General features: G+C 46.0%; 1 protein-coding gene across 4 annotated transcripts in view; it reads left to right on the top strand.

Annotated features, from left to right (window-relative positions):
* IFT88 (intraflagellar transport 88) overlaps nucleotides 1-26524 on the top strand; it is a 2010164-nt gene that overhangs the window by 1033252 nt on the left and 950388 nt on the right. For all 4 annotated transcript variants that reach the window (XM_069640006.1, XM_069640003.1, XM_069640005.1 and 1 more), the window contains one exon: nucleotides 16173-16281. In XM_069640006.1, coding sequence (XP_069496107.1) covers nucleotides 16173-16281 — 109 coding nt within the window. The remainder of the gene's footprint in view (nucleotides 1-16172; nucleotides 16282-26524) is intronic.

The raw sequence follows: 26524 nt of genomic DNA, 5'->3' as shown, positions 1-26524 counted from the left end.
ATGCCCTGTCTGCTTCTATGCTCTAGGGTCAGTTAGTTTCCTTCTCTCTGTCCCTAGATTTTGTTATGTCGGGATTGGTGGCCCGGCTTTCTCTGTGGCGGCGTCCAGACTTTCAAACGCCCTTCTGATTGTTCTGCACTCCACTGCTGATCATCTCCAGTTCTGTCACTCTTTAAAAACCCTGTTGTTTTGACCTTTCTATCTAGATGCTGCGTTCCGTTCTGGAAGCGTTTGGTGCCAAGTTGCCTTCTGGCGTAAGTTGCACTGTGCTTTTTACAACAATTGATAACTTAACATAACTATCCCAATACCAGTCCTGGGATCAAGAGCACCAGGAGTATGAGGATTACTCAGTCGATCCATACTGAGCTGTCTAATCTTCCATGAGAGCCCATTTGCTCTAACGAATATGACATGGAAGTGCAGAAGTTCAAAAATGCCTCACCTGAGACACAGAGAGCGAACTGGTCGCAGCTGTGAAGTCTACCTCAGCAGACCCAGGGAAGGACAGCCAGACACCAAGCGCAGAGACAGGCAGCGTACACTCTAGGATGCAAGGCCGATATGGCCACCTATCCAAACAACCTCTGGACATTCCCGGGACTCAAGCAAAGCTACCATGAGGAAAGAAGCTTCAGGATGGATCCCGAAGCTGGCAGAGCCACGAAGAATGACAGCAAGTCATGGAACACTGCCGGAGCCGCAGAAGCAGTCTGCTGCTCGGAAACCACACACGAAGAAACCAGGTACGCACGCAGTCTGTGCGGGGCTGGAGGTCCCAGAAAGCTTGAGTGTCAAGTATGGAGTAGAAGCGTTGGGGACCCTGTGAGGATTGTGCGAGACTGAAACCTGCACGATTACGCTAATAAGAGATTAAGAGGGTATGGGACCCTGGAAACGAAACAGAATGAAGGGAAGTGATTGCTTGGCAGGAGAGTGAACCAAGCTATGGTGAAGCCACTGTATGGTGCTGGGACCTGCACCCAATTAAATATTCATGAATAATAGGGTCTGGGACCCAAACGGCTGAAGAGAATGAAAAGAGAGAGCCAGGGGTTTGGCAGGAGAGCGAACCACTGCAGTGAAACCACTGTGCGAGTCTTGGACCCACACCCAATTGAATATAAAAGAATAAGAGTGTCTGTGACCCTAAGAGTTGAAGAGAAAGTACAGAGAGGGCCAGAGGCTTGGCAGGATAGTAAACCAAGCTACCATCACATTGCATTGCAAGTCTGGTACTCGCACCCATATGAGAGCTACAGAAAAGACGAACTATATTTGAAACAATACGGGGTCTGGGACCCACAAAGATAAAAGGAAGAACTACTTAGAGACTGTCAGAAGTAATTTCCAGGATAGTGTTTGGCAGGAGAGTGAACCAGTCCTATCTGGTGGTTGTGAATCAGAGCAAGGGATTGACAGGAACTTTGAGGTCTTTTGTTGTGAACTTTTGAGATACAATAGAACAGCCAGGAAGAGACAGAGACTTTCCCTGACTAAAGACAACTCCTGCCATGTATTGTGCTGGAAACTAAAGGACAGATTGAAAGAAGCAAACAGACAAGTAGCTTCTTAAAGTGGAACCAGAGGCAATCCAGTGGAAAGGGGTTATCCCTTGGACATTGGAACACTACTTTGTTGAAAGAGAACTTTTGCTTTGTCCATTTTCTATAACGATGACTAGCTGGAACTTTCTGTTGAGGAACTTTAATCATCACTTTATGAGAAGAGCATATCCCTGCACTTTAGTTTTCTATTATTAGTTTTAGGGTCAGAGAGCTGGAATGAGAGTGGCTGGGACCCCAAGAAGAGATTGCGGGTCTGGGACCCGCACCCATATAAGTGTAAGAGGGTCTGGGACACGACCATGACTGACGTTTCAGTTAACATTCTGATGTATTCACTAGATTGGTTTGAGGCATGGATCCCCCTCTTAGTGCTAGGGCCAGAAAGGCTGTGTTTTTTTTTTGTAAATTGAATTGTATTGATTTTGAACACAGCCAAGCATTGAACAACACAATCCAACACAAGGGATGGACCCTCTACAAGAATTCCTAATGTCATAACTTGTCCCCAACGTATTGCACCCACCTCCCCCATGCCCCCTTTCCCTCCAAATAAACTCTTTGTTTAGCATTTAGATTTGAAGACTGTACACCCACAAACCAGTTGGTGTCTGAGTGGTCTCAAAGAGCTCAAGTCCCATCATGCCATGCTCCTTGGTGCGCCCCTATTGTCTATTGTCTGACCGGGCCAGGCCGGTTCTCCCTTCGTGATCCATCTGCCCCCCTCTACCTTGCCCAGAAGCATTATGGAATTGTAACCAGTCCATCTCTATGGATGCACTCCCCCAAGTCCTGCCCAACATAAGCTCCTGGGATGCGTCTTTGCTCCCCCTGAACCAACCTTGTCTCTTGCACTAGTAGTGTATTGAGGTCACGATTTTGCATCTCCCTACCCAACAGTGAGCGTTTGGTTGGTGAGTTAAGGCCCTTGACATTCAGAGTCCCTGTTAAGATGGATTTCTGAACTCTGACCTGGAGGGGCAGAGCTTCAGAAGGCCAACCTAGTTTGTTGGAACAGGGTAACCTCTGGACAAGCCAGACCAATCAGGTAGCTATGGCAGGCGGTCAAGACTAAGTTTCAGGAGGGGTGAGGGTGACTGAAGGACCTCAATGAGCACACAGAGCAAGGACACTTACAAAGCACTCCAGACAGGTGTTATATCAAAAATATGACACATTTATTACAAGGCCTTTGTAACATAGACCATAGAAAAAGAATCACAGTAACACCAAGTAAACCAACACATCACAAGCAATACAATATATATACAAGACCATTGGGGTCTAAAGGCGTAAATGCACAAAATATGTAAACAACCTAGATGGGAAGGAAACAGTCAGTGCAGATAGTCTTTTAGCCCTGTTCGACATTGATAGTACACCTAAGAGGCAGTCCAAGCCCTAAGAAGAGTGGAGCCTTGTGCTCAATAGTACATGCAATGCAAACGTACGAGACCCAGTCCTCCTCAACTGCTTCACGTATATTATCACTGAAGGATTTCACCGCCCAGGCCTGAGCTGTGGCTGTTCCGGGGTCCTATTTCCCTTGGCCCCCGCCTGGGGCTCCCCTCTGCAGCCCTCTTTGTCACACGGGACCTCTGACTGACTGACACAGCGTGGCGTGAGGAGCAGGCCGCCATGTGTTAAACTTCCTGTCCTGCTGCCTGGATTTCCACTTACCTCTCTCACCTGATGGTGCTTCAGGTTAGGTTCACCACCGCACTCCTCCCTCTGCTCCTCTGGATTCCACGGGCCATATGGTGGGGGCCGGGCCCAGTCTCAGCGCGTCTCTTTATTTCCAGGTGCCCACGCCTCCACTGCGGGGCTGGCACAGCAGGGCGCCACAAAACCGCGTGCAGGGATAGACCCGCTCCCGCAGTTTTCTCTGCTCCTCTACTGCAAGAGTGTGCCTCCCTGCGCACACCGGGGGTGCTCCAGATGGTCGGTCACCGTCCTCAATGAATGTGTCTCCGTCAGGGCCGCACCTCCGCCTCCGCAGCGTCACCGAGGGGCAGCACAGAGTCACCGGCAGGGTTGAGCCTGTTCTGATATGCGGCACCAGTCCTCTGCCGCAGTTGTGCCCCCCCCCCTCTTCACTGGGGGGGCTCTGGAATCCTCTGTGACTTGCTTGTGGGGCCCTGTCCTGCTTTCCTCACATGCTGTGCTGAGCCACCGCTGTGTCTCTCTCTCCTCAGGTCCCATCTGAGCCGAGGATAAACAGCAGCCGCAGGCCCCTTCTGTGTCTGGGGGGTCCTGGGACGCTACGAACTGGTTCCACCGTCGCTGAGGGAGAAGCCACAATCACTGTTGCAATGGTATGTGGTGGAGCAACATCTCTACGCGGCCACCTTGGTCTGTGCCCCCTAGCGGCCTCCCCAGAGAGGCTGTTTTGAGGCATGGAACCCCCTCTTAGTGCTAGGGCCAAAGAGGCTGTTTCCCAACCTTTTATCATTTAAATAAAATGTCTAACCAAATGAATGTCACCACTGTGTCTGAGCCTTCCTTCTGCCACCTTACAATACGCATGAATGCCCTCGAACATTTGTCAAGTTTACAAACATCACAGCAATGTCCCTGAACAACTGAGATGTTTGTGGCCTTCAGAGAAGAAATAAAAACCTGATTTAGGGCCTTTTCTGGACATATTCCACCCCATCCTCACCCCCTCACCTGTCCAGATGTTGTTTAATTTCTAAGACAAGTGTAATGTGTTTTTTTATATTTTTTTACTGCAACATTTGCAGACTATGGGCTTAGTTTGCGATCGCACATGGTGTCTGCTTCAAAGTTTTGATGCACCTCACATTTCAATGGATTGCTTTGCTACCGCAGATTCTTTATCTGATAGATATCCCCTCTAGCTCTGCTGCTTCAGATAATTTTTGACGGGGCGTAGTGGACCCCGACCGTGAATCCGTCCAGCGCGGCATCTGGCCGTCGGCTATGCTATGCTGCTTGGGACCACAGGTGAGTCTTCGACTCTCTCGACATTTTTGTCAGAAAACATTTTTGCTTTTCAGTTCCTCGACGCGAGATGTCGGTCGCTCAGGTATCGGGTTTCAAGCGGTGTACTGACTGTGGCACCAAGATGTCCATATCACTGACCTGCACACGTTGTGTTTCTGGTGCCTCCACAGGGATCACGGGACTGACAGTTATACATTGTGTGCGAAAATGCAGCTCAAATCTCAGCGCAATCGTGCAGCTACGACGGTCGAAGGTCGAATCCGAAGGGCACACCCCCGAAAAAGGACATAGGTGGAAGAAGAAACGGTCCCACTCGAGGAGCCATTCTTCCTTGTCCCGAAAGAAGAAAAGGCCTCACCGCCACCGTCGGGATTCCAATTCATCGACGTATAAAGGTAAGCTGTTGGCGGGTCTTACCACCCGCCAAGAGTGGGAATATTTAAACTCCTCATGTTTAAAAAGTATGCTGCACTCGGCTCGGCTAGCCCTCCCCCTCCACCCAATTCCCCCCCCCCCACACCCCGAAGCAGCAGCTTTGGAGCCAAGAGCGGCGCGCGGTATGTCCGACCCCTCTAGTGCCCCGGTACCGACAATGTCGGCACCAATAAATCTTTCGACTCCAAAAGAGGTTCAATGGAAGCTGGATCAACCCTGTGCATCCAAGGATGTCGACACTACGGCACCTCGATCCCGATTGACGACGACATCCACCATATCGGTGCTGAGAGACGAACCCTTGCCTTCGACAGTTGTCGAGAAAACCTTCACTCCACAACCCCGGTCCGAAATTTTTGATACCCCAGCAGGTATCTTCGGCGGTAATGACGCAAGTGATCATGGGGATGTCGACCACATTTACTTGGATACAGGAGGGGTCGATTATTTTGTTCACAAAAATCAGCTTTTGCATCTGGTTCAAGGCCTCCATGACACCAACGGTCTGGACACCTCTCCAGATCTCGAATTCCAGCAATCCCAGCCTTCTGTCCATAATATGTCAAAATTCAGGGCTTTGGTAGAAAGGGTTATTGATACCCTAGGGCGCCGATACAAGGTTATGACCTTACAGATATTGTAGATGAAGGCCTCACCACAGAGCGCAATATGCCTTTAAACCCTGCCATTGCTGATCCATTAACAATTATGTGGCAGCACCCTTGTTCGATTCTTCCCGTCAGCTCTACCATTTCCAGGAAATATCGGCCAGCTAGAGGAGACTCATCATTCCTCTCCTCTCACCCTTCCCCGGAGGGGCTGGTTATGCAGGCTGCCACTGTCTCATCTAGACCTGCATCTTCCACTTCCACCCTGCCTCCCGACAAGGAAGCTAAAAAGGTTGATGCCTTAGCAAAGAAAGCATTTACCTTGGGTAGTATGGCCCATAAGGCTACAAATGTGGCAAGTAGTTTTGCCAAATACTCCTTTGGTCTATGGACAGCAGTTGAAAATGCTCTGCAGTATGTCCCAGAAGGAGAACTGCGCGAGGGCTTCCTACAGCTAGTGGAGGGTGGGAAAGAGGTTGCCAGACAGTCGCTGCAAATGGGCCTGGACATCGCCGACTGGGTTGACCGATCTATGGCATCAGTAACGCTAAGAAGGCAGGCCTATATAAAAACATGTGCTTTCTCTCCTAATGTCCAAGTTAAACTTCTGGACATGCCCTTCAAGGGTGATCTTCTTTTCAGCCAGAAAGCTGACGATTCCTTAGAAAAATGTAAGGAATCCAAAATCGCTGCTAATTCCTTAGGGCTAGCTGCAGAGCCAGCCAAACATACCTTCAGCTTCGCCTCTAGGGCACGGGACTACAGGCGGTATGCTCCTTATGGCAGGAGAGCGCAGCTCCCACCGGCCAGGCAAGGGCAGAAGCATTTCTCGTGCTCCGGAAGGGGCAGAGGGGCTTCTAGAGGTCAACAGGCAGCGTCAGCAGTGGGGGCGACCCAGCCTCCGAAGCCGCTTTGATTTTCCCCTCTCATAGCGCACCGGTTGGAGGACGGTTGACAAAGCATTTGCTCCAGTGGCAGGGTATAACTTCCTATGCCTGGACTCTTCAGCTCATTCAGTAGGGTTATTGTCTGCTATTTGCGTGAAAACCACCGGACAGGCCCCTCGACTCCCCACACCCAATCCAACCGGGACAGGAGCTCCAGGAAGAACTGAGAGCCCTGTTAGAGGGTGCTGTGGAAGAGTTACCTCCTGAGCAGACAGGATTGGGTTGGTATTCCTGGTATTTCCTGGTACCCAAAAAGGGAGGATGTCTCCGTCCATTCTGGACCTCAGGGCCTTGAACAAGTTCTTGAGGAAGGACAAATTCAGAATGGTGATGTGGAGAGAGATTCTCCACGCTCTCGAACTACAGGACTGGCTGGTGTCAATAGACCTACAGGACACTTATTTCCCTGTGCCAATCCATTCGAAAGCGCAGGAAGTTCCTAAGGTTCACCATAGGGGATATACAGGAGATATGCACCATCAATTCAAGGTGCTTCCCGTTGGTCTAACCTTGGCCCCAAGGGTCTTCACCAAGCTCATGGCGGTACCTCTGGAAATCCGAGGTCCATGTATTTCCATATCTGGACGATTGGCAAATGACACCAGTCCAGAGGCTTCACTTCTTCGGAGCAGTCCTAGATACCTGGGTCGGGAAGGCCTTCCCTCCCGAGGAGAGAGTAGTCAGCTTGATACGAATGGTCGACTTGTTCTGGAACCATGTCACTCTACCATCGGCTTCCTTCCTCTGCCTATTAGGTCTCATGGCCTCCTGCATTTTTCTAGTGCCAGAGGCCAGGTTGCGCATGAGATCCCTGCAGTGGCTCCTGAGGGGTTGGTGGTCTCAGTACCTCAGCACTCTCTCAGATCTCATCAGGGTGTCAGTGGTCAACGACATGTCCTGGTGGGCGGAACGCAACATTCTGGCGGGGGAACCCTTCTGGCCTCCCTGACCTCAGACCCGAGTGGTCACAGATGGATCTCTGAAGGGTTGGAGTGCACACTGTGAGGATTTGCAGGTGAGCGGCCTCTGGTCAGCAATGGAAGCCAAGTGGCACATCAAGAGGTTGGAGTTCCGAGCAATCGGGCTTGCCCTGAAAGCATTTACCCCGTCTCTGCAGGAGAAACATGTCCTCGTTCTGATGGACAAACAAGGTGGTGTTCACGGCGATGATGCTTTGGTTCTGGTTGCGGGAGAAACCGGATCTCATTCTCGGCAGTTCATTTGGCGGGCACAGAGAACAACTTGGTGGTTGCTCTGAACAGGCAGGGCACAGTCTCACACACGTGGGAAGTATGCCAGGAAGCTCTAGAGGAGGTCTTCTCTTTCTGGGGTACCCCAGCAGTGGATCTGTTTGCAACAGAGTCAACAGGAAATGCAAACAGTTTTGCTCGAGGTAATTCACAGCGAACAGTGCACTGGGGGGACGTTTCTGGCAGATTGGACCTTCCCCTCTATATTAAGCATTCCCTCCGATTCCCGTTATTCCATGGGTTCTCTGGAGGTGTAAGAGGTTTTGAGTGACCATGATCTTGATCGCCTCAGACTGGGCGAAGAGAACGTGGTACTCTGACCTCTTGGATCTGTCCACCTCACCGGTTGCCTTGGAAATTGATCTCCTAACTCAGTCGGAAGGTAGAATACTTCACCCGACCCCGGAATCCCTCAACCTACATGCGTGGCTCTTGATATGATGAGACATGATGATTGGGACCTCTCTGAGGAAGTACTTGAGGTGTTGTTGGCTGCACGCAGACCATCTACAAAATCTTTGTACACGTCAAAATGGAGAAGATTTGAGGTGTGGTGCAGGGAACGCGAGATTGACCCCATCTCTTGTCCCACCACTACAGTGATGGACTTCCTTCTGTCACTGGTCTCAGCAGGCCTTCAGTTCACCATGGTCAAAGGGTATTTGGCGGCCTTGTCTGTGTTTAAGAGATCCCCGGATTTAGGTTTGTTTTTTTACGATCCCAGTAATGGCACTATTCCTGAAATAAGTTTCTGCCAATTCCCTTTGTTGTCCCGGATTGGGACCTTAATCTGGTATTACATCCACTAGACAGGTGAGTGAACTTCAGACCTTATGCTGTAAGCCACCCTTTTTTCAGGGAGAAAGTCTCACTCAGGGTAAGGCCAGGCTTTCGTCCCAAGGTTGTCTCAGATTTCCACCTGTCGCAATCCATCGACCTTCCGGTCTTCTACCCTCCTCTGCACCCTTCTAAGCAGGAGAAATGGTTAAATCGCCTAGACCCGAAATGGGCCTTGTTATTTTATTGCAAGGACTGTGACCAGCTCTTTGTGGCCTTTTCCTTATCCCGTAAGGGCCTGCCCATAACCAAGCAGTCTTTATCCCAATGGATAATTTTCTGCATAGCTGAATGCTACCAGTCCGCTGGGAAAGAATTATCAGCAGGCATCAGGGCCCAATCGAAAGGGGAGTCTCGGTGTCAACAGCTTTACAGAGGGGAGTCCCTGTTAGGGAGATTTGTTGTGCTGCGACATGGTCATCCCTTCATACTTTTGCTAAGCACCATAGCCTGGATGCAGCTTGTACAGCTGATCCGTGTTTTGGCAGGGCAGTGCTGCAAAAGTTCTTAGTATAACTTTCTGCCCGCCTCCTTCATCTACTGCTTTGGTAGTCTATCGGATGAGGAATCTGCGAGAGAAAAGCAAGGAGAAATTACTTACCGTAATGTTCTTTCTATGGATTCTTCTCCCGCAGATTTCTCATGTCCTCTACCATCCATCCCCACTCGGAAAGTCGGTGGTTGGTGCGAAACCTTCTCTTTCACATCTTTGTGGGGGTAGAGTGGGTGGAGGTAGATAGAGTGGAGGAAGGGTGGGTATGTGGGAGGGGGTTGAGAGAATGTGGCAGAGTGGGTGGTGTAGAGAGAATGTGTGTGGGGTGGCTGAGCTGGTGGGGTTGGATAGAGTGGGGTGTGGGGTGGCTGACTGGTGATCGTTGGTTGGGGTAGGAAACGTGAACAACAAAGCAGCTTCGAGAGGACTTGTCAAGTGTAGCCTAAAAAAGCCCAAACATAACCCAACCAGCGTATGCAATGGGTGTTGGGTCAGTGGGGGCAGAGGGAGTGGCCAAAAGTAGCCCAGCAAAAGCCCAAGTGTACCCAAAATAGACCAAAATCGCCCAATAAGGCAAATCATTACACAGCTGGGAAATGGAAAGCCCGGCTGACTTGCTCCTTAAAAAGCTGCTGATAGGAGCACATCTTGCTAGGGAGCTCCTCATTGGGTAGTACAGCAGAGGAATTTGGAAAAATAAATGTTAGTAATTGGCCATTTCATCCCATGGCATTGCTGGTTGCTAAGCCAACCAGATATTCAGTTCCGAACCCCCATTTCATCTCTTTTTTGTAACAATGGTTTGTGCCACAAAAATTCCCCAAAACCAAAAATTATTTTAAAACTCGTCATATACATAAAATCACTGTATTTTAGTCTAATGCATATTAGAATGGCAAGATGACTATTTACTATCCACTTGGGATGTGAAATCACTTTATACATCTATAAGACATGATACTGCTACAGAAACCATTGACTATATTTTTTCTAAGGAAACGGCATCGAACTATCAATCAGTGAGCATGCTCAAGGAAATGCTACTCCTAACATTACAAAACAATATCTTCATATTCAATGGACAATTTTACAAACAGATAAGAGGGGTAGCGATGGGGATCAAGTATGCCCCGGCACTAGCGGACTTAACAATGGCCATGTGCGAAGATCAATATATCTATGCAGATGAGGCGTATGAACCGAATGTGATACTATGGATACGATACATAGACGATGTTCTTCTGATCTGGAAGGGCAATAAAGAAGGACTTGAGGAATTAAGGAAGAGGGCCAATCAGAACACAATGGGGATAGAATTTACTGGTAACTCAAGTGCAAATGAGATCAATTTTTTAGACCTCAATATCTATGTATCATAAAAAACTCTTAACACAAGAACTTACAGAAAAAGTATAGAAGCAAACTCTACTTTAACAGCCACCAGCTGTCATTACAACCCAGTGATCAAGAATATACCCAAGGGTGAATTCATTAGAGCCAGGAGGAACTGCTCTGAAGAACAAACTTGTGCAATGAATGAAAAGGTACAAGGCAAGAGGATATGGGAAGAAAATCATAGCACATGCGCAGGAGAAAGCAACCAAACTAAACAGGGCAAGTACCCTAATCACCAATCCCTTGAACTCGATAGCAAAAGACAAAATTAGTTTCATCACCACCTATTGCACAGACAATATTGTTCTAAGGAAAATATTGAAGAGAAACTGGCACTTATTACAATTGGATCCCAATGTGAAGAAGTACATTGAGGACAGTCCTTCCATAATCTTCAAAAGAGCGAAAACAATCAAGAATATCCTAAGCCCGTCTTTCCTTCCAGAACTTAAAAATGACAATTTGCCGACATGGCTTCCACCACCACCTAAAGGATTTCGAAAATGTGGCACATGCTCAATGTGCAAACATGCACTCAACAATACTGTGACCTTTAAAGATAAACATGGCAAAAGTCACATTATAGAGGATCAAATAAACTGCAAAACGAAATATGTTGTGTATGCCATAATCTGTCAATGCCAAGAGATCTATATAGGAAGCACGATTCGCCAATTAAGAACAAGAATACAAGAACATTTATCAAACATTGGAAGCCAAGACATAAATTTACCATTAGGCCAACACTGGCAAATGAACCACCAGCTAAATGACAAAAAACGACTGAGGTTTGTTGGTCTCAAGAAAGTGGTATTAGGCCCAAGGGGCGGAGACCAGGATAAGAAATTGAGACAGGAAGAAGCGAAATTAATTTGTAAATTTCGCACAGTAGAAAGGGGACTAAATTCTGACAATGAGATGGCCTCTTTCTTGTAAGGAATAATCAGAGGAATGGTTATGTATGGTATTGGGCCCATGAAATATGCTTTACAAAAAGACAAAAACAAAAAACAAAAAATGTAAAAATGACACCATAGTACAATTTGCCCTACCAAGGCGCGTAAGGGAAGCCCTAAATGCAACGGCACACCACTAGAGAATAAAACTCACACCGCAAGATTTTAAAATAATTTTGTTCAAGAAATACCCTGAATTAAAACATAACACTAGGAATTTAAAACAATTCTGTGCAGCAATAATGTTACACAAAAACTAGACAGGAATAAAAACTGAAAAAAGACTGGGACAACGCACAACGTGAATCTACGTCATATACTGATTTATATTTCTGTAACAATCATTTACTATAGTAACAACGTGGGAAGGAGCTTTAATCAGTAAATACACTTAATTAAAGGGCATTACAAAGTTCCATGTATTAACGTAGTGACATTAGCGATACGTGACACAGGCCCAAAGTATGGCCGCCGGCAATAGGAATAGTAGTAGGACTACGTTGCTAGGTGACATAGTGTTTATACGAGGAAGCTCAGTGAACGAGCAGAGCTCGAGAGGACGGATTAGCACGAGATTTGATTCAGGAAGGTAAGCGAGCATGAGGGGCTCTCGGAGGGGATACTTCAATCTTAGATACACGCGTGATCACGTGAGGAGCGCGGGTTAATTTGAAGAAAGAAATCTAAAGACTTTTAATCACAACGTGTAAACAATGGACACATTTTTCGGTTATCAACTAATTTGTTAACTATGCGGCAAAACCCAATAAGAGGCAACTGTCCACAACTATGTATAACAAGAGGTATAAAAGCACCCAGAATTTAACGTAGAGAATTTAGAAAAATAACCTCTCAGAAAAATCGAGTGAAATGACACACATTCATTAATTCTTTTACACAGGCTGGGATTTAACCCATGACTGGACACACATGACACAAAGTATAATTGTGGAAAACTACAATTAGGTAAGCTGACTTCTTTTAAAGCCTAAATACCATACAGACCTTTTTCTCAAAGGATTATAGAACGAATGTAATGAAATAAAAACCATGGAAACTGTGACATATGGACAGTATGTTTGTATGAAAACTGGTATAGACTAATGTATTGTTTTTCTCTTTTTTTTCTTTGTTGATGTGTTTTTCATCCCTTAACACTCCTACCCTCCCCCCCCCAAATGGCCAATCTCTCTTCTTTATGGGGTTTCACTATTGTAATGCATGACAAAATTCCAAACATTTTATGTTGTCACAAATTGTTATTTTATATGTAACATGACTAGCCCTGATTTGAGAAAGACGGTGGATCCATCGAAACACGTGTAATCACAGAGGGCACTCTTATTTGAAGAAAAGAAAAATTAAATCTATTTACATTGAAAAATTGAGGAAACTGCTACTTGTCTTTTTTCTCAAAGGAATATGGGCACATGGGTAATAAGTCAAAGTAACCATTTTGGAATCACTTACTAATCAACGGAGTTGAGGAACCAGACACTCCGAGGTTACCTCTCCGTGCGACCGGACATCAGGAAATAACTAAACACCAATTTAAAAGGGCGCAGAGATCCAACTTAAGGAATACCCACCCTAAAAGGTTCCTCACCCTTTGCTAAACTGCATATTATGTTAGTTTAGCAAAACACTAGGAAGGAAAGCCTTGCAAGGCAACAACATTTTTCTTTTTTAGGGAAGTATACTTTACCTCCTCAGGCGACATTTGATTGAAGATGCTGAATTTTATTTCACCTACAGAATGTAGGTTAACCTATAGATTTTCTGCTGCAAATGGCACAAAAAATAAGAAATCTAACAAAAATACCTCATTAGAAAATGTTGTAGTGGTGCAGGTCAATTTTGCCCTGGTGCAGAAATGCAGTTAAGCAATGCATATTTGCAGAACAGCTGTTTGCCTTTGTGCCACCATACACATGGCTGTTAGGGAGAATTCCCATCTATGGCTAATTTCCCTCACCTAGTGAGTCCCTCAGCAGCTTTGCTGGATTTCAGGGGTTTATTTTTTCACCTGGTAAGAGTGTGAGCCCTTTTTCCCACTCTTACATGTGTTTTGCCATGTGTATTTCTACTGTTTGTGTGATCTTGGGCTCTGGAGCTACACCACTCCATGAGCCCCACTTTCTTGTGTGTTACATAGCACCTTCCGTGCAGTGACACAGGGTTGTCTTTGAGACTTCCATCTGACTCCATTTTTCTGGGGCCGACTACTGTCTCCCAGAAACAGGTAAAGTTGCCATTTACTTTATGTAGTCATTTAAAAACTACGGACCCAGTACACCCCATCTTACATGGAGTATTGGAAAGGGTTAGTTCCTATCCCTTTTTGTCCATACCTCTCTGCGCTTTATTTTTCTCTCTTAACACTAGGACTTGGCTGGTGGCAGTGGTATCTACCCTAACTTTTCTACTGCGATTATACTATTTAAACGTGGTACTGTTTTAGGCTATTATATTAGCCTCAAACTTAAACCCGCTTGACCAAATACTTTTTATTTCGGCTCCGGTTGGGTTTTATTGCCATTTCTTTTTGTTCAAGTCCTTCTTGTGTTTTACTTTGCGCGGCAAACCATGTTTGCCTCCTTTGTTCGGCGACCTTTGGCGGGCTTCTGTCCAGAAGCCCTCCTTTGGCGCCTGGGTGTCTAGGTGGGCTGAATGTGAGGGAGGGGTGTAGTCACCCCCTTCACAGGGTTATCCTTGGAGACCCAAGTCACACTTTGTCTTGATAGGCTGAGGTGGTTGTCCGGGCCGGACAACCCCCCTGCTGAGTGATTGACAGCCAGGCTGTGTGAATGGGGGATTTGAGCATAAAAGGCAGGACTCTTGAGCTGGAAGTCAGAGTCGCCACTGGAACTGCAAAGAACCGAAGAGAAGCAGAGAAGAAGACAGCTGCTGCAACTCCGGAGTCCCGGTGAAGCCCTACTGCAGTCCTGAGCTATCTACCCTTCTACGACAAGAGAAGATCCAGTCTGGAGTCTTCTTCCCTTGAGCCTGGTGAGATCAACCAGCTCACCTTCCACAGGCAGAGGATCCTCTTCTTGATCGAAATCTCTGCACACAGCTGTAGTGGTCCGGATAGCCATCTGAAGAGCCTCTCCTGTTTTAAAGGAGCACACCTTTTATTCACTGTTGCTTTTGCTGCTGCTGGCTTCATCCCTGAGTAGTGCAGATCGCTCCAGATGTCCTCCTTCTTGTCCCCGCGACTGAAGCTTCAGGAACCGCGAGTCTGCAGGAACTTCCAGGAACAACTGCCATGGCACCAGCTCTTCTTCATACGAATAAGGTACTGTGTCTGACTTCGAGGAACTAGGGTGAACCCTTTTCTCCTCACCAAAGGCTTGTTCTTATCTTCCTTCCCTCTTATAACTTTTGCTTCCCTTTTGACAATATCTAAGTACTCCTGGCAATCTCGAATCGTGAACTGTTTTAACCTTGTGATCTTTGACAACAGGACCCCTGTCCCATTGACACTGGCGCAGGCCTATTGACTTTCATCTACGTTTTAGAAAGTGTCTCTTTATTCTATCTGCCTTGACAAAAGTATTGCCTATGATTTTTATCTCCAAATCTCTTGTGTTAATTCATGTGCTGAGTGTGTTTGACTACGGTAACATTTCAGTTCGCGGGTATGCTTCTCTTTCGTAAGACCGAACTGTCATTACTGTCAAAAAGTGAACGCGTGATAACCCCCGGTAACGTCTTTGTTTCACAACACCGGTCTGTCAAATCCAAAGGTACTTACCGTGAATTATTCAGCACTAGGGAAATTGGTTGTGTGTAGTGTATTTTGAAGTGTGGTTTTAATTAATAGAAGTGAAGTGTTTTGTGAACAGATGGTCTAAAAATAAATGTACTTTTACTTTTTAACCAGAAACCTTGAGTCAGTGTTTGCTTGAGTCGCAGTAATTGTAATCCTTTGTGTAATCTCTACTACTGCTCATTTGCTCTTGAGATAAGTCTGGCTGCTCCACTACTGCTACCACTCTAACTGTGTAGTACAGGCTTGGACCAAAGGTGAAATTGTACTACCACCTGTAGACTTAATCTTGTGTAGTAGTCCCTAAGGGCACTGCCCGGGATTCTGCCTAACAATGGCCCATGCCTTTTTGCTGTCACTACTGAACAAGAATTGTCATCTATCGTAAACAAGTGGCTCGGATCGATATGGGCGAAATGGTTTGTGTTTCAGTTTGCAGTTGAAGAGTTCATCCTCCAAATAATCACCTCTTACTGTGATAGTAGGGTAACATTTTAGGCCTAGTCTAACTTGGTCTTTCATTATTCCCTGACAAACCATGCTCAGGGCTAGTGTGTGAATTTGAAATTCTAGGTCTGTGACATACCATTCTGTGTGAGCATCATTAGGGGTTATTGGCCATGATATAGAGGGATGTTGTAGACAGTCTCATGGCTTGTTTTGGTAGTTTGGGGCTCTGAAATGCATTTAATTCCATATTTCGTAAACTTCTCTAATGCAGATTCAAGAAAGTAAATATATTGGTGCTGAAGTTTCCATGCTTCTCTTCCTTTTTAAAGTTATAGCATTTGTTATTGAAATATGAATGTTATATGTTAATTATGTTTCTGAAATCAATAAATATCGTTTGAAAATGCGTACATGGGTGCCATTGAACATAAGGAAGAGTCCCTAATTGCAATATGTTAACATGCTCTTTGAATTAATGCACATTGTCTGTTTTTTAGGTTTGACCTATAAGAAGTTGTGTCGACTGGAGGATGCTCTAGATTGTTTTCTGAAACTTCATGCAATACTAAGGAACAGTGCTCAAGTTCTGTACCAAATCGCCAGCCTGTATCCTTTCTAAAAACAATTTGAGAACAAATCTGCAAGACAATACATTCTTGGCTCCTTCAGAAAATGTAATGGATCATGTTGAGCAAAAACAGCAGGTTTTCATATTTCATAGTTCGTAAGGAAAGAAGGAATCCTACATTCCTGTGAGAATGCAGCTACATATATTTTTACGGAAGCATCATGAGAATGAGAAGGCTCTTTTACAAAAATAAATGTACTGTGTTGGAATATTGATGTAGTATATGTTTAAAAAAACGTTTCTGATTTAGGTGAAAGGCCACTGACACCAAATTCATATGGAACCTGTTGTAAAGATTAACGGATCGCAAGCTGCAGTTTGTTAAATACCAGTTGGAGTTTATTCACAGCCACAATTCCCTGATATCTACTGCGGATATCCCACAACCTCTGATCAGTTGAGCACCCAGTATTTAATATAAAACACCACAGAGACTACAATTTATTCAAAGTCTACCTTTCTCACAATGTACAGTCAGTGTCTACATTACTTAAATGGCTGCTGACTCCTCCCTCTTCCTTTCTTCACATGGGATACATGTCCTTAGTATGGGGTTGGGCTAGATTCCTTTGCCAAAGAATCTGGAAAGCCCAATTGCATGCATATGCATGTTTCTCATTGAAGACGTGATTGATCAACTTCCAAGCCCTTCTTTCTGCCGGGCCAGGAGTCTGAACATACAGTGCTGGGTTCCACGAGTGTACTTTATCCTATGTTACTTTGTAATTGTATTTTTGTATTTATTTATATTTTATATAGCGCATTAAGCTAAGGCACTGTACCGAGAAACAGATAGCGGTACAATAAAAATGAATAAGGATAAACAAAAAACAATCAATCAAACGTTTTGGAGAAATTGAGATGAGACTTCAACGACTTATGAAATAGAAGATAGGCAGAAATAGAACGAATAAAGTAGGGGAGGGCGTTAAAATGTAGAGGAGCTAAAAGCGAAAGTAAAAAAGCGAGATTGAGCACATGGGGGGCAAGGTGCCACCAGGAAAAATTGAGAAGAGCGAAGAGAACGAGAAGGGGTATAAAAGGATAGCAAACCAGAAAGATAGGAGCAAGTCTGTAGACGGACTTGAAGATGAGACATAAATTAAATTTGAGTTGAGAGTGAAAAGATAACCAACCAAGAGTAGCAAGGGAGGTTGAGATAAAATCTCGGAAAGAGAGAACATAGAGATGACGAACGATGAGTTAAATACAGATTTTAGAGGGACAAGATAGGAAATTGGGAGCCCAAAGAGAGCAAATGAGCAGAAGAAGAGTCTGCAAAAAATCAAGGAAGAGGTCAACAGTTTTGAAGCTTGAAAAGTAAGACATGGGTGAGATTTACGGATGTTATGCAGATGGAAGCGGCAGGTGTGTGATGTTAGAGAAATGTAGTGAGAGAAGGTTAGAGAAATGTAGTGAGAGAAGGATAAGGTAGAGTCAAGATAAGGCCCCAGAATTTGAGCCGTAGTAGACATTGGAAGCTGGGATGGGGGAAAAGAAATAAAGGACAAAGGAAGAGAACAGAGAGGAGTGTTAGCAGGGAAAAGAAAACCTCTGTTTTCCCAGCATTAAGTGTGAGATGGTGAGAAGACATCCAAGATTTGATGGCTTAGAAACAGGCAGCAAGGGTGTCGTGAATGTTAGAGGAAAAAGAGAAAAAGTTGAGTATCAGCAGCATAAAAGAAGTATGAAAGACCAAATGAGGAAATACCCGCAGCAAGAGGGGAAGTGTAGAGGGAGAACAGAAAAGGGCCCAGAACAGACCCTTGTAGAATGCCATGGGCATGCAGAAAAGATTCAGAAGATTTGCCAGCCCACGAGACAGAAAAGGTTCTTTGAGACAGATATGATTTAAACCAGGAAAGGACAGAACCTGTGAAACCAAAGGAAGAGAGGGACGCCAATAGAAGGGAGTGATCAGTGGTATCGAATTTAGCAGAAAGATCTAGAAGAATAAGAAGGGATGAGTGTTTGGAATAGCGTGCAGTAAGAAAGCTTGACAGGAATTGTGGAAGAATAGAGGAATTAGAAACAAAAGTAGAAACTTGAGAGTAAACCAGCCGTTCGAGTATTTTTGAGAGATAGGGTAGCAAGGAGATGGGACGAAAATTTGCGATGAGCAATGGGTCGGCAGTAGGTTTCTTTAAAATTGGGATGATGGAAGCATGCCTAAAGAATAAGGGAAACATTTAGGTTGAAAGACAGATATTAAAGAAAGATGTGAAGTAAGACACCAGAGACTTTGGTTTTTATCTTCAGTGTAACAAGAATGTCATTTCAGTGTTTTAGCTTCCCCTTAGCACAATCTCCCTTTATGCCACTGACCACAGATTTTAAGGAAAGTTTTGTTTCTTCTGGAATATTTATTCCTTTGGGTGGCATTTCCTCTCGTGCTTGAGCACTATTCATCCAGTCAGCAAGTGTATGTTTCAATTGCTTTCCATTTTATTATTTAAAGGTTTAAAGAACTCTCTACTTCACAGCAAGCCTAATAAGGTTCCTATTGCAGTTCAGGAATTGTATTTCAAAAACTACAAACTAAGTAAAACCCATTAATCCTTACATTCTCAGAATCACCTCCCTTTCTTTGCTTGGACTAAAAATACCTGTTTTCGAAAAAAGGGCCAAAGACCTTTATCAAATGTTTTAGAAGGCATACTGAGTGCTTGGCCCAGCTCCATTGCTAGTCCTTCCGAGTATACTTGGCCACTCTGCTTCCTTCCCAGCACTCAAGTGGATTAAGCATGTATCCCTGAGCTCTGGGACTACACATTGTGTCCCACTGGTGATCTAGTCGTTCTTGACAAACCCACAGCCAGACTGAGGAATGGCTCTGGGAACCTGCATGCTAAGCACAACAAGGTTGGTTTCCCAGAGCTACACATGTGCCTTCAAGAAAAGTCAATAGTTTGGTCTTGAGGTGCTCACATTTCAATTTGCCTTCAGAACCTAGAACTGAGCTATGTCTCGAGTTTCCCACGCAGCAGATAACCAGCCCAGTTCCCAAAATGCCAGGAAACCCTAAACCTGCACTAACACATGAGGTATTTCAACCCATGATTTACTAAGAGGTACCACCCCAAGCACTATACTGGGCCATACCCTCGGACCGATCACAAGCATAGACTGTTTTTGGTACTATGCTTGCATGCTAAATCCATGATGTCTGGCAAAGTGAGGCCTGATTATGTGGCAATCACATGACCAGAACAATAGTCCATCCCATGCTTAGTGCCATTAGCAGAAGAAGGGTCCTTAAAACCTTGGAGTGTTTTTTTAGAGTTTCAACTGTAGCATGTGCTCTGGTATTTGTCTCTTAAGTCTCACCCTTTGGTCAAGAGAGATTTAGAACAGTTTGCGCCTCCATTGATACGGTGTCTGGATACCGGGACTCTTTTTAAGCAGCATACACAACCAGGGACCATGAATTAAATCCATTGAGCGCAAGAGAGGTTGGCTCATGCAATGGTGGACATCTCCAAGTTGGTTTTCACTTGGGAGCTCATGTAAGTCCTTGGGACATGGGCCTCCCTATAATCTTTGGTGTAGGAGAACCTGGCAGTAACAGTTTTCTTAGGATTCTAGAGTTTTTTGGGCAGAATTCTAAAGGCCTTCACCATTGCTACTTTGAGATGTTAGATTGAATATAGCCAACCGATTTCCCCCTTCAAGCATTGTGTTGGCAACTTGTCACACATTTCTTCTGAAGCCTTTTCAGCCTCTGCCATTTGGGTATGTGCAAACCTTTGATCTGTACAATTCTGCTACTTTAGGATTTGTCACTCTCCTTAAGTCCCCTGTAATTAGTGAGTTGATCAGCTGTAGATGCATTGAATGCTTCTGTGTTATGAGGTTGGTATGGCCTTGTTTTGTGCTGTTACTGATTGTGCACCCATTGCTTCAACTCATGCTTCCATAGGAATGAGATACAGATGTTCCATGCCTTGATGGAAGACTCTGTGACCGGTCTGTATCAGGAATGTAATACACAAAACACCAATGGGTCCTGGCTCCTGATCTTCCCAGTAAGTCCAAGCAGAGAATGTTTATACCACAACAGGCCGAAGGTTCCACTACGGGGGCTAACAAATTGGACAGCAAGGCCCATGCTCATCTGAATGAGCACATGCATGTAAAGCTTCTCAGCCCATAGACCAGTCCATCTTACCTCCTTTTTTTTCTTACCTTGACCTAACTGGATTTAATCTTAACAAGTGTATTAATTCTTTGCATGGGTGAGGTTCACCTCTCTAATATCTCTAATGCTCACCAACTTGAACTAGACTCTCTCCTTCTTGAACATTCTCTCTTCCCTCCATAGCGTTCCTTGATCTTGTCTTTGTCCTCATGCATCATCACTGCCAATCTCACTATTGACGCTTCTCCTTCCAGCCACTCTCTCATTCACCACTAAATACAAATTTCAATAATAGCCTGTGGCCCCTTGCATTTCTAAATTACAGTCCTATCTTTGCTCTCCCCTCCCCAGGGCTCATTGGAAAAAAGGTTTTTAGTGAGTGCCTCTCAATTACTCTTTTTAACACCACTACTCTACCTGCACCTTTACTACCTCACTCCATGCCCTCAACCCTGAATTACTCCTGATGTGTATTTGGATTTATTTGCATTTATTAAATTTTATATAGCGCTTTTAACCAAAGCGCTTTACATGAAACAACAGGAGAAACATTACATTACATTACAAGCAAGTTGAATTAACTCATAAATCAAGTAACTGATAACAATATACGGAACAATTTACAGTGGGGCCGTCAGAATAAGCTTGTGTTGGGTAGGACAGTTGACAGAAGATCAAAGAGAACTGTCAGGAAAGAGATTGGAGTAGGTGGGATTTTAGAGAAGAGTGGAAGGGGGAATATGAGGTGATGGAGCGGATAGAAAGATGGAGGGAGTTCCAGTGGAGTGGAGCAAGAAGCTGGCAGGAACGGAAACGGGATGGTGCACAAGGAGCGGGTGGAACAGTAAGTAGGAAGTGGTCAGCAGAGCGGAGTGGGCGAGAGGGAGAGTAGAATGAGAGGAGGGAGGAAAGGTTGGTTGGGGCAGGATCATGGAGAGATTTGCAGACAAGGCAGAGGAAGTTGAATTTCGATGAGAATGAAAGGAGAGCCAGCCTATGGAGGAGAGTGAAGAAGAGATAGAATTGTGAAGAGAGAGAAGACAGAGAGAACGGGTGGCAGAATGGTAGCTGGATTTGAGGGGTGCTAGATGTGAGTAAGGAAGGTCGAAGAGGAGAGCAGAGCAGTAGAAAAGTCGGGAGAAGATTAGAGAAGATATTAGGAGTTTAGTGGCGTGAAAGGTAAGGAAGGGTCGGATTTTGCGAATGTTATAGAGGTGAAAGCGACAGGCACGGGAGGTGAGAGAGATGTGGTGAGTAAAGGAGAGGTTAGAGTCGAAATGGAGATCAAAGTTGCGGGAAAAGGGGGAAGATGGGGAGTTGGGATGGGGGAAAGGGGATAGAGGGAGGAGGGAGGGTATTGGCAGGGAAGAATAGGACTTCGATTTTGTCAGTGTTCAGTGTTCGTATGTAAGATCGAACTGCACCTGCTTATGAATTCTTTCTTTCCGCAGATTCTATATCTTATAAATATATCCTCCAGTGGGAATGTTTTCAGCCAGGATAGAATGCACCGCAATACTCTTTCTGCTCGGCAGCGTTGTTGGCCTCCATGACTCTGAATGTAATGTCATGGGTGGTATGAATGCAGTCCCCCATGACCACAGTACTTTTTATTTCCTGCATGCTGCTTCTGGAAAATGCCACTGCTTTTGGTGTGTAACTGCATAAGGTCTCCCCTGAAGGTGTAGGGCTTCACGTCTTGCCGGTAAAGGAGAATCTTCATGTTGGTGACTGACCCATATAACGCTGGCTCTGGGGGCTTGGTTCTGTACAATGACCCCAAGAGTGGGCCTCATTACGAGTCCGGCGTTAACCGAGGCGGTAAAACCGCCTGGTTAACGCCGGACTCGTATTACCATTCCGCCTCCGTGATTCCCGGAATTACCGGGACATTACAACCCCGGTTTTCCGGGAATCACAGAGGCGGAATGGTGTAAATCCCCATTCCCATTGAGTCCTATGGGACTCAATGGGAATCGGGATAATGGAAACACCGGCAGCGTTTCCTCGTCCGCCTGAAGGCGGGCGGTGTTAAACCCGCCAGGTCAGACCTCGCGGGAACATCACCTCCCGCCTGCAGGGGTCGGGATCAGGCGGTCCGGAAACAACGGTGGCGGCGGGTTTACCGCCACCGTTATTTCCGGACCGCCACGGTCGTAATGAGGCCCACTGACTTAATTGCTATAAATATTTACTGGAACCCCGCCTGTTGTGAAATTTTGGCCTTTTTGGCAATATTGAACTCATTGCTGGAAGGAATTAAGTTGAATTTCTGTGGAGCCAATATAGTTCTTGCGGGGGATTTTGATGCAGAATATATCCATACATTAGGGAGGAAAGAATCACCGACCCCCAAGAAAACGTTTTAAAAAGGATGAATCTAAATACCTAGGCATACAGGTCACGAGAGACATTACCAAACCCTATGAAGCCAATTTCCCACCTCTCCTCCTAAAGTTCCATGCGGACCTAGCCAAATGGAAGAAACTCACAATATCGTGGATTGGATAGACTTAATGCGATCAAAATGGTATGTCTCCTCCGCTTTCTTTACCCCTTCCAAATGCTCCGCATACTAATACTGAATACCTTCTTTGATGAGGCCAAAAGGGCCATCGTGAAGTTCCTTTGGGAGGGTAAAAGAGCAAGAGTAGCCTATGACACTTTAACACTGCCTAAAGATAAGGGAGGAACGGGACTGCCATACCTGAAGAAATATTATGAAGCTGCCCAGCTCCGTATTGTGATTCCCCACCTACGAAATTGTAAAGAACCTCAATGGGTTGCAATGGACAATCACTATCTGTCCCCGGCAACGGTCTCTGATTGGCTATGGGTCCCGGGAAACAAACTAGTACGGAGATTAAGAGATCACCCGATACTGGGAACCATCTGGGAAATATGGAGGGAGAGAAGGGATATGCAGGGAATAACTTTGTGGCCGCCCCCCTGCCCCCCCCCCCCCAGTCATCTATGGGCTCCTGGCTTTAGAGAGAATATTCCTAATTTAGACAGATTCCAAACCTGGTTTGAAGCAGGCCTGGAGAGGGTGGGTCAGCTCTGGAAGAATGGGTCCTTTATTACGAATCTGGAACTTGGTGAGAACCTCGGGCTGGGCCCCCTCCCTGTTTTCCACTTCATGCAGATTAAGGGAGCTCTAACAAGGGTCGAATGGAAAGATAAAGTGGATAGAGAACTCGCCCCCTTTGAGAAACTGCTGAACTCCAGAACAGAAATGAAAGCTTTAATATCCGCCATGTACAGAGAATTGGTTGAGGCAGGGAGGGGTTCCACGTCGCACCTGAAGAATAGATGGGAGAAGGATCTTTGAGAAAAGATTGACCTGAACATGTGGGCTAGGATGTGCAGGGCTGCCCCTCAAGTCTCTATAGCTAGCCAATGCAAACTTCATGCAATCAAATTGCTACACAGGTGGCAATGTCAAGAAGAAATTGGAATTCGGTTGAATGTTCCCTGGTATCTGCCTTTCGAGGAGGAGGACATTCTGGACACTATTTCCAAGTCATCAGTCTCCAGAACGGCAGGCCCGAATAGACTCATTTATCAGGTCTGCAAAAATGAGCCTGGCTTGTGGGCAAGATTTCTAAACCAACTATTTTGTGAAATACTTAGGCAGCGCAGGTTCCCTCCTTCATGGAAGACAGCGATAGCCATACCATTCTTCAAGGGGGGGGGCGATCGGTTGAATCTGGTGAATTATCGCCTGATCCCCCTCCTTGACATAGACAGCAAGATCTTCATGAATATTTTGTTGAGGGGACTTACAAAATGGGCGGATAACGTACAGATTCTGTCCTGCAATACAACGGGCTTCAGACAGGGTCTCTCCACCACCCTGAATGGGCTTGTTCTAAACTTGGTCACCGAAAACACAATGGAGAAGAGTGAAACTCCACTTTATGGGGCCTGAGTGGACCGATCAAAAGCATTTGATCAGGTTGACAGAGCACCTCTCTGGAATAAGCTAAGGAGATGGGGGATCCTGGAGGCGTTGCTTGCAATGTTGATCGAGCTCCACAAGGACACCTCATTGAGAATTTGTCTTGACGAGCAGGGACCCCTCATCCACTCCAGAGGAGGTAGTTCTGAAAGTTCTTTCGGTAATGCCTTCCATATCCTGGCAGAGGCGCTCAAAGGAGGGGTCCAGAACAATAGATTAATTCAAGTTTTCCTTAGACATCATGCTCTGGGTAAGACTGTGTCTGCCCACTCTTAAAACTGCCTCTTTGTGCGCCTGCGGCTCCAGGTGTATAGGTGTGGCTACGGGACATTCTTGCAGAGTGAGAGTAGACTGGTGAAATGCCTGTATCGTTGCCAAGGATAAACTGTTGTTCAAAGAGGAATGGTCCTCAACAAGCGGGGGAGCTCTCCCAGGGCTCACCCTATCCGTTATCAGGGCTCTCCCAGCTACTTCAGAGAAAAGGGATGGATGGGATAATTTCACCAAAGTCACTCCACTCTTTCTACACCCTCTTGTGCTATTCCTGCGATAGAGGCGGTCTCTGTCCCCATCTCTGTTTTTGTCTTTAATGTCCTTTAATACAGCCAACCCCTTTGCAGTAATAAGCATTCTACCGCTGTGAAATTAAGCAGTCGCCATATCATTGCAGTTGGTAAAGTTAGTACAAATAGTGCAGCTGGTCACAAGACTAAGGCAAGACCAAGGCAATCGTACCCTGCCCACTATAATGCTTGAAGAGATTGATGCTTACTTCTGTGTGGGCGTGTTTGTATGGATGCAGTCGACGTCCTCTCACCGTCCTCGCTGCACCTACCTCTGGAATGAGTCCTCCAACCAACGCTCCGGGAAACCCCGGAATTACAGAGAACACTCTTGCAGCACTGTCTGCCACTGGCACTCCCCCGAACACCAGCTCAAGCCTTGTATTATTTTCTGTGTGTAGTAACTAAAAGGCTGACTGCACTGGTATGCAGCCTGCTTTGCGAGGGCAAGTGATTAGATTAAATCAGCCAAGCACACCGTGGATAGGTATCAGTCTTTAGGGTTAGGTCTCACAATCTAACCCCAGAACGTTTCACTGACCGTAGGTGCAAACGCCAAACTGCAAACTTGCCCCCGCAAGGGAGCTCACAGATCTCGGCTTCCTCACCGCTGGCTCTGCTGGCTCTGATACCTTAGAGGAAAGGCCCTCTCAACGTAGGACTCTCTTTCTAATGTGCAGCCCCATCTCGTATACTCCCTAGGAGTATTAAAGGGTCCACAGGTGTGGGCTAGTAAGTCCAATTGCCTGACCTTTAGGCAACCTATTTGTGGGACATGCCTGACTTCCCCAATGGTACTCCTGTACAGCCATCTTCTTCATTTCAGTACCAGAGTGGTGAAAATACCTATTGGTGCCCACTACTCCAAGTCGCCTCTTCCAGTACTGTAATCGGTCAAATGAGGGGAGATGTCTTACAGTAGCCCGTAACGGCCGGGGGAGGATTAGGTTGGTTTTCCGAGGGAAAGGAGGGATACCATGTCTCACCTGTGGGTACCCCACTCCCGATCTCCAAGGACCCTCCAGTCAGGTGATTCTCCCTTGCTTCTCCACCCCCAGAGTCAGGATGCAAAAGCGATGGGCCTTTCCCTGGCAACTTGAGAAGAGGATCCATGGGGGTAGGAGTGAGGATACCCTCAGGTTTCTCACACAAGACACATGGGCTGGTGGTCCAGCACACTCACACTTCACCCTCACACTTCTTTTGCCAGGGAGGCTGCTGGACTACCAGTCCAAGGGTCTTGGCTTCTCCTTCTTGACTTCTCCTTTTTGTCCCTACACCACATTTGCTCTCCGGAATAGGGGTCAAGATTCTTCTGGCAAACAGCAACAGAGGCACGTCTTCTGCTGACATAGAGCAATAGTTGAATCCAGGAGCAAAGTCTCTGCCTCTGTTATTTGTGGTGTTGAAGGATGGAGCCTTCATGTTTGGCTCTTGAGAGGTACAAGGAGTGAAACGTTTATGACAAAGTGATAGGTGTGCAGCTACCAAGTAATTCTGTGCATGCCGGTGACTTAGGTTCTAGGCTTGGTGCCATGATTAGAGCTTGGATACGTTGA

Source organism: Ambystoma mexicanum, chromosome 7q (genome assembly GCF_040938575.1).
Source record: "Ambystoma mexicanum isolate Mex_15411 chromosome 7q, UKY_AmexF1_1, whole genome shotgun sequence".
Lineage (NCBI taxonomy): Eukaryota > Metazoa > Chordata > Amphibia > Caudata > Ambystomatidae > Ambystoma > Ambystoma mexicanum.
Note: the sequence above shows the minus strand (reverse complement) of the source record. Positions and strands in the feature narration are given on the sequence as shown.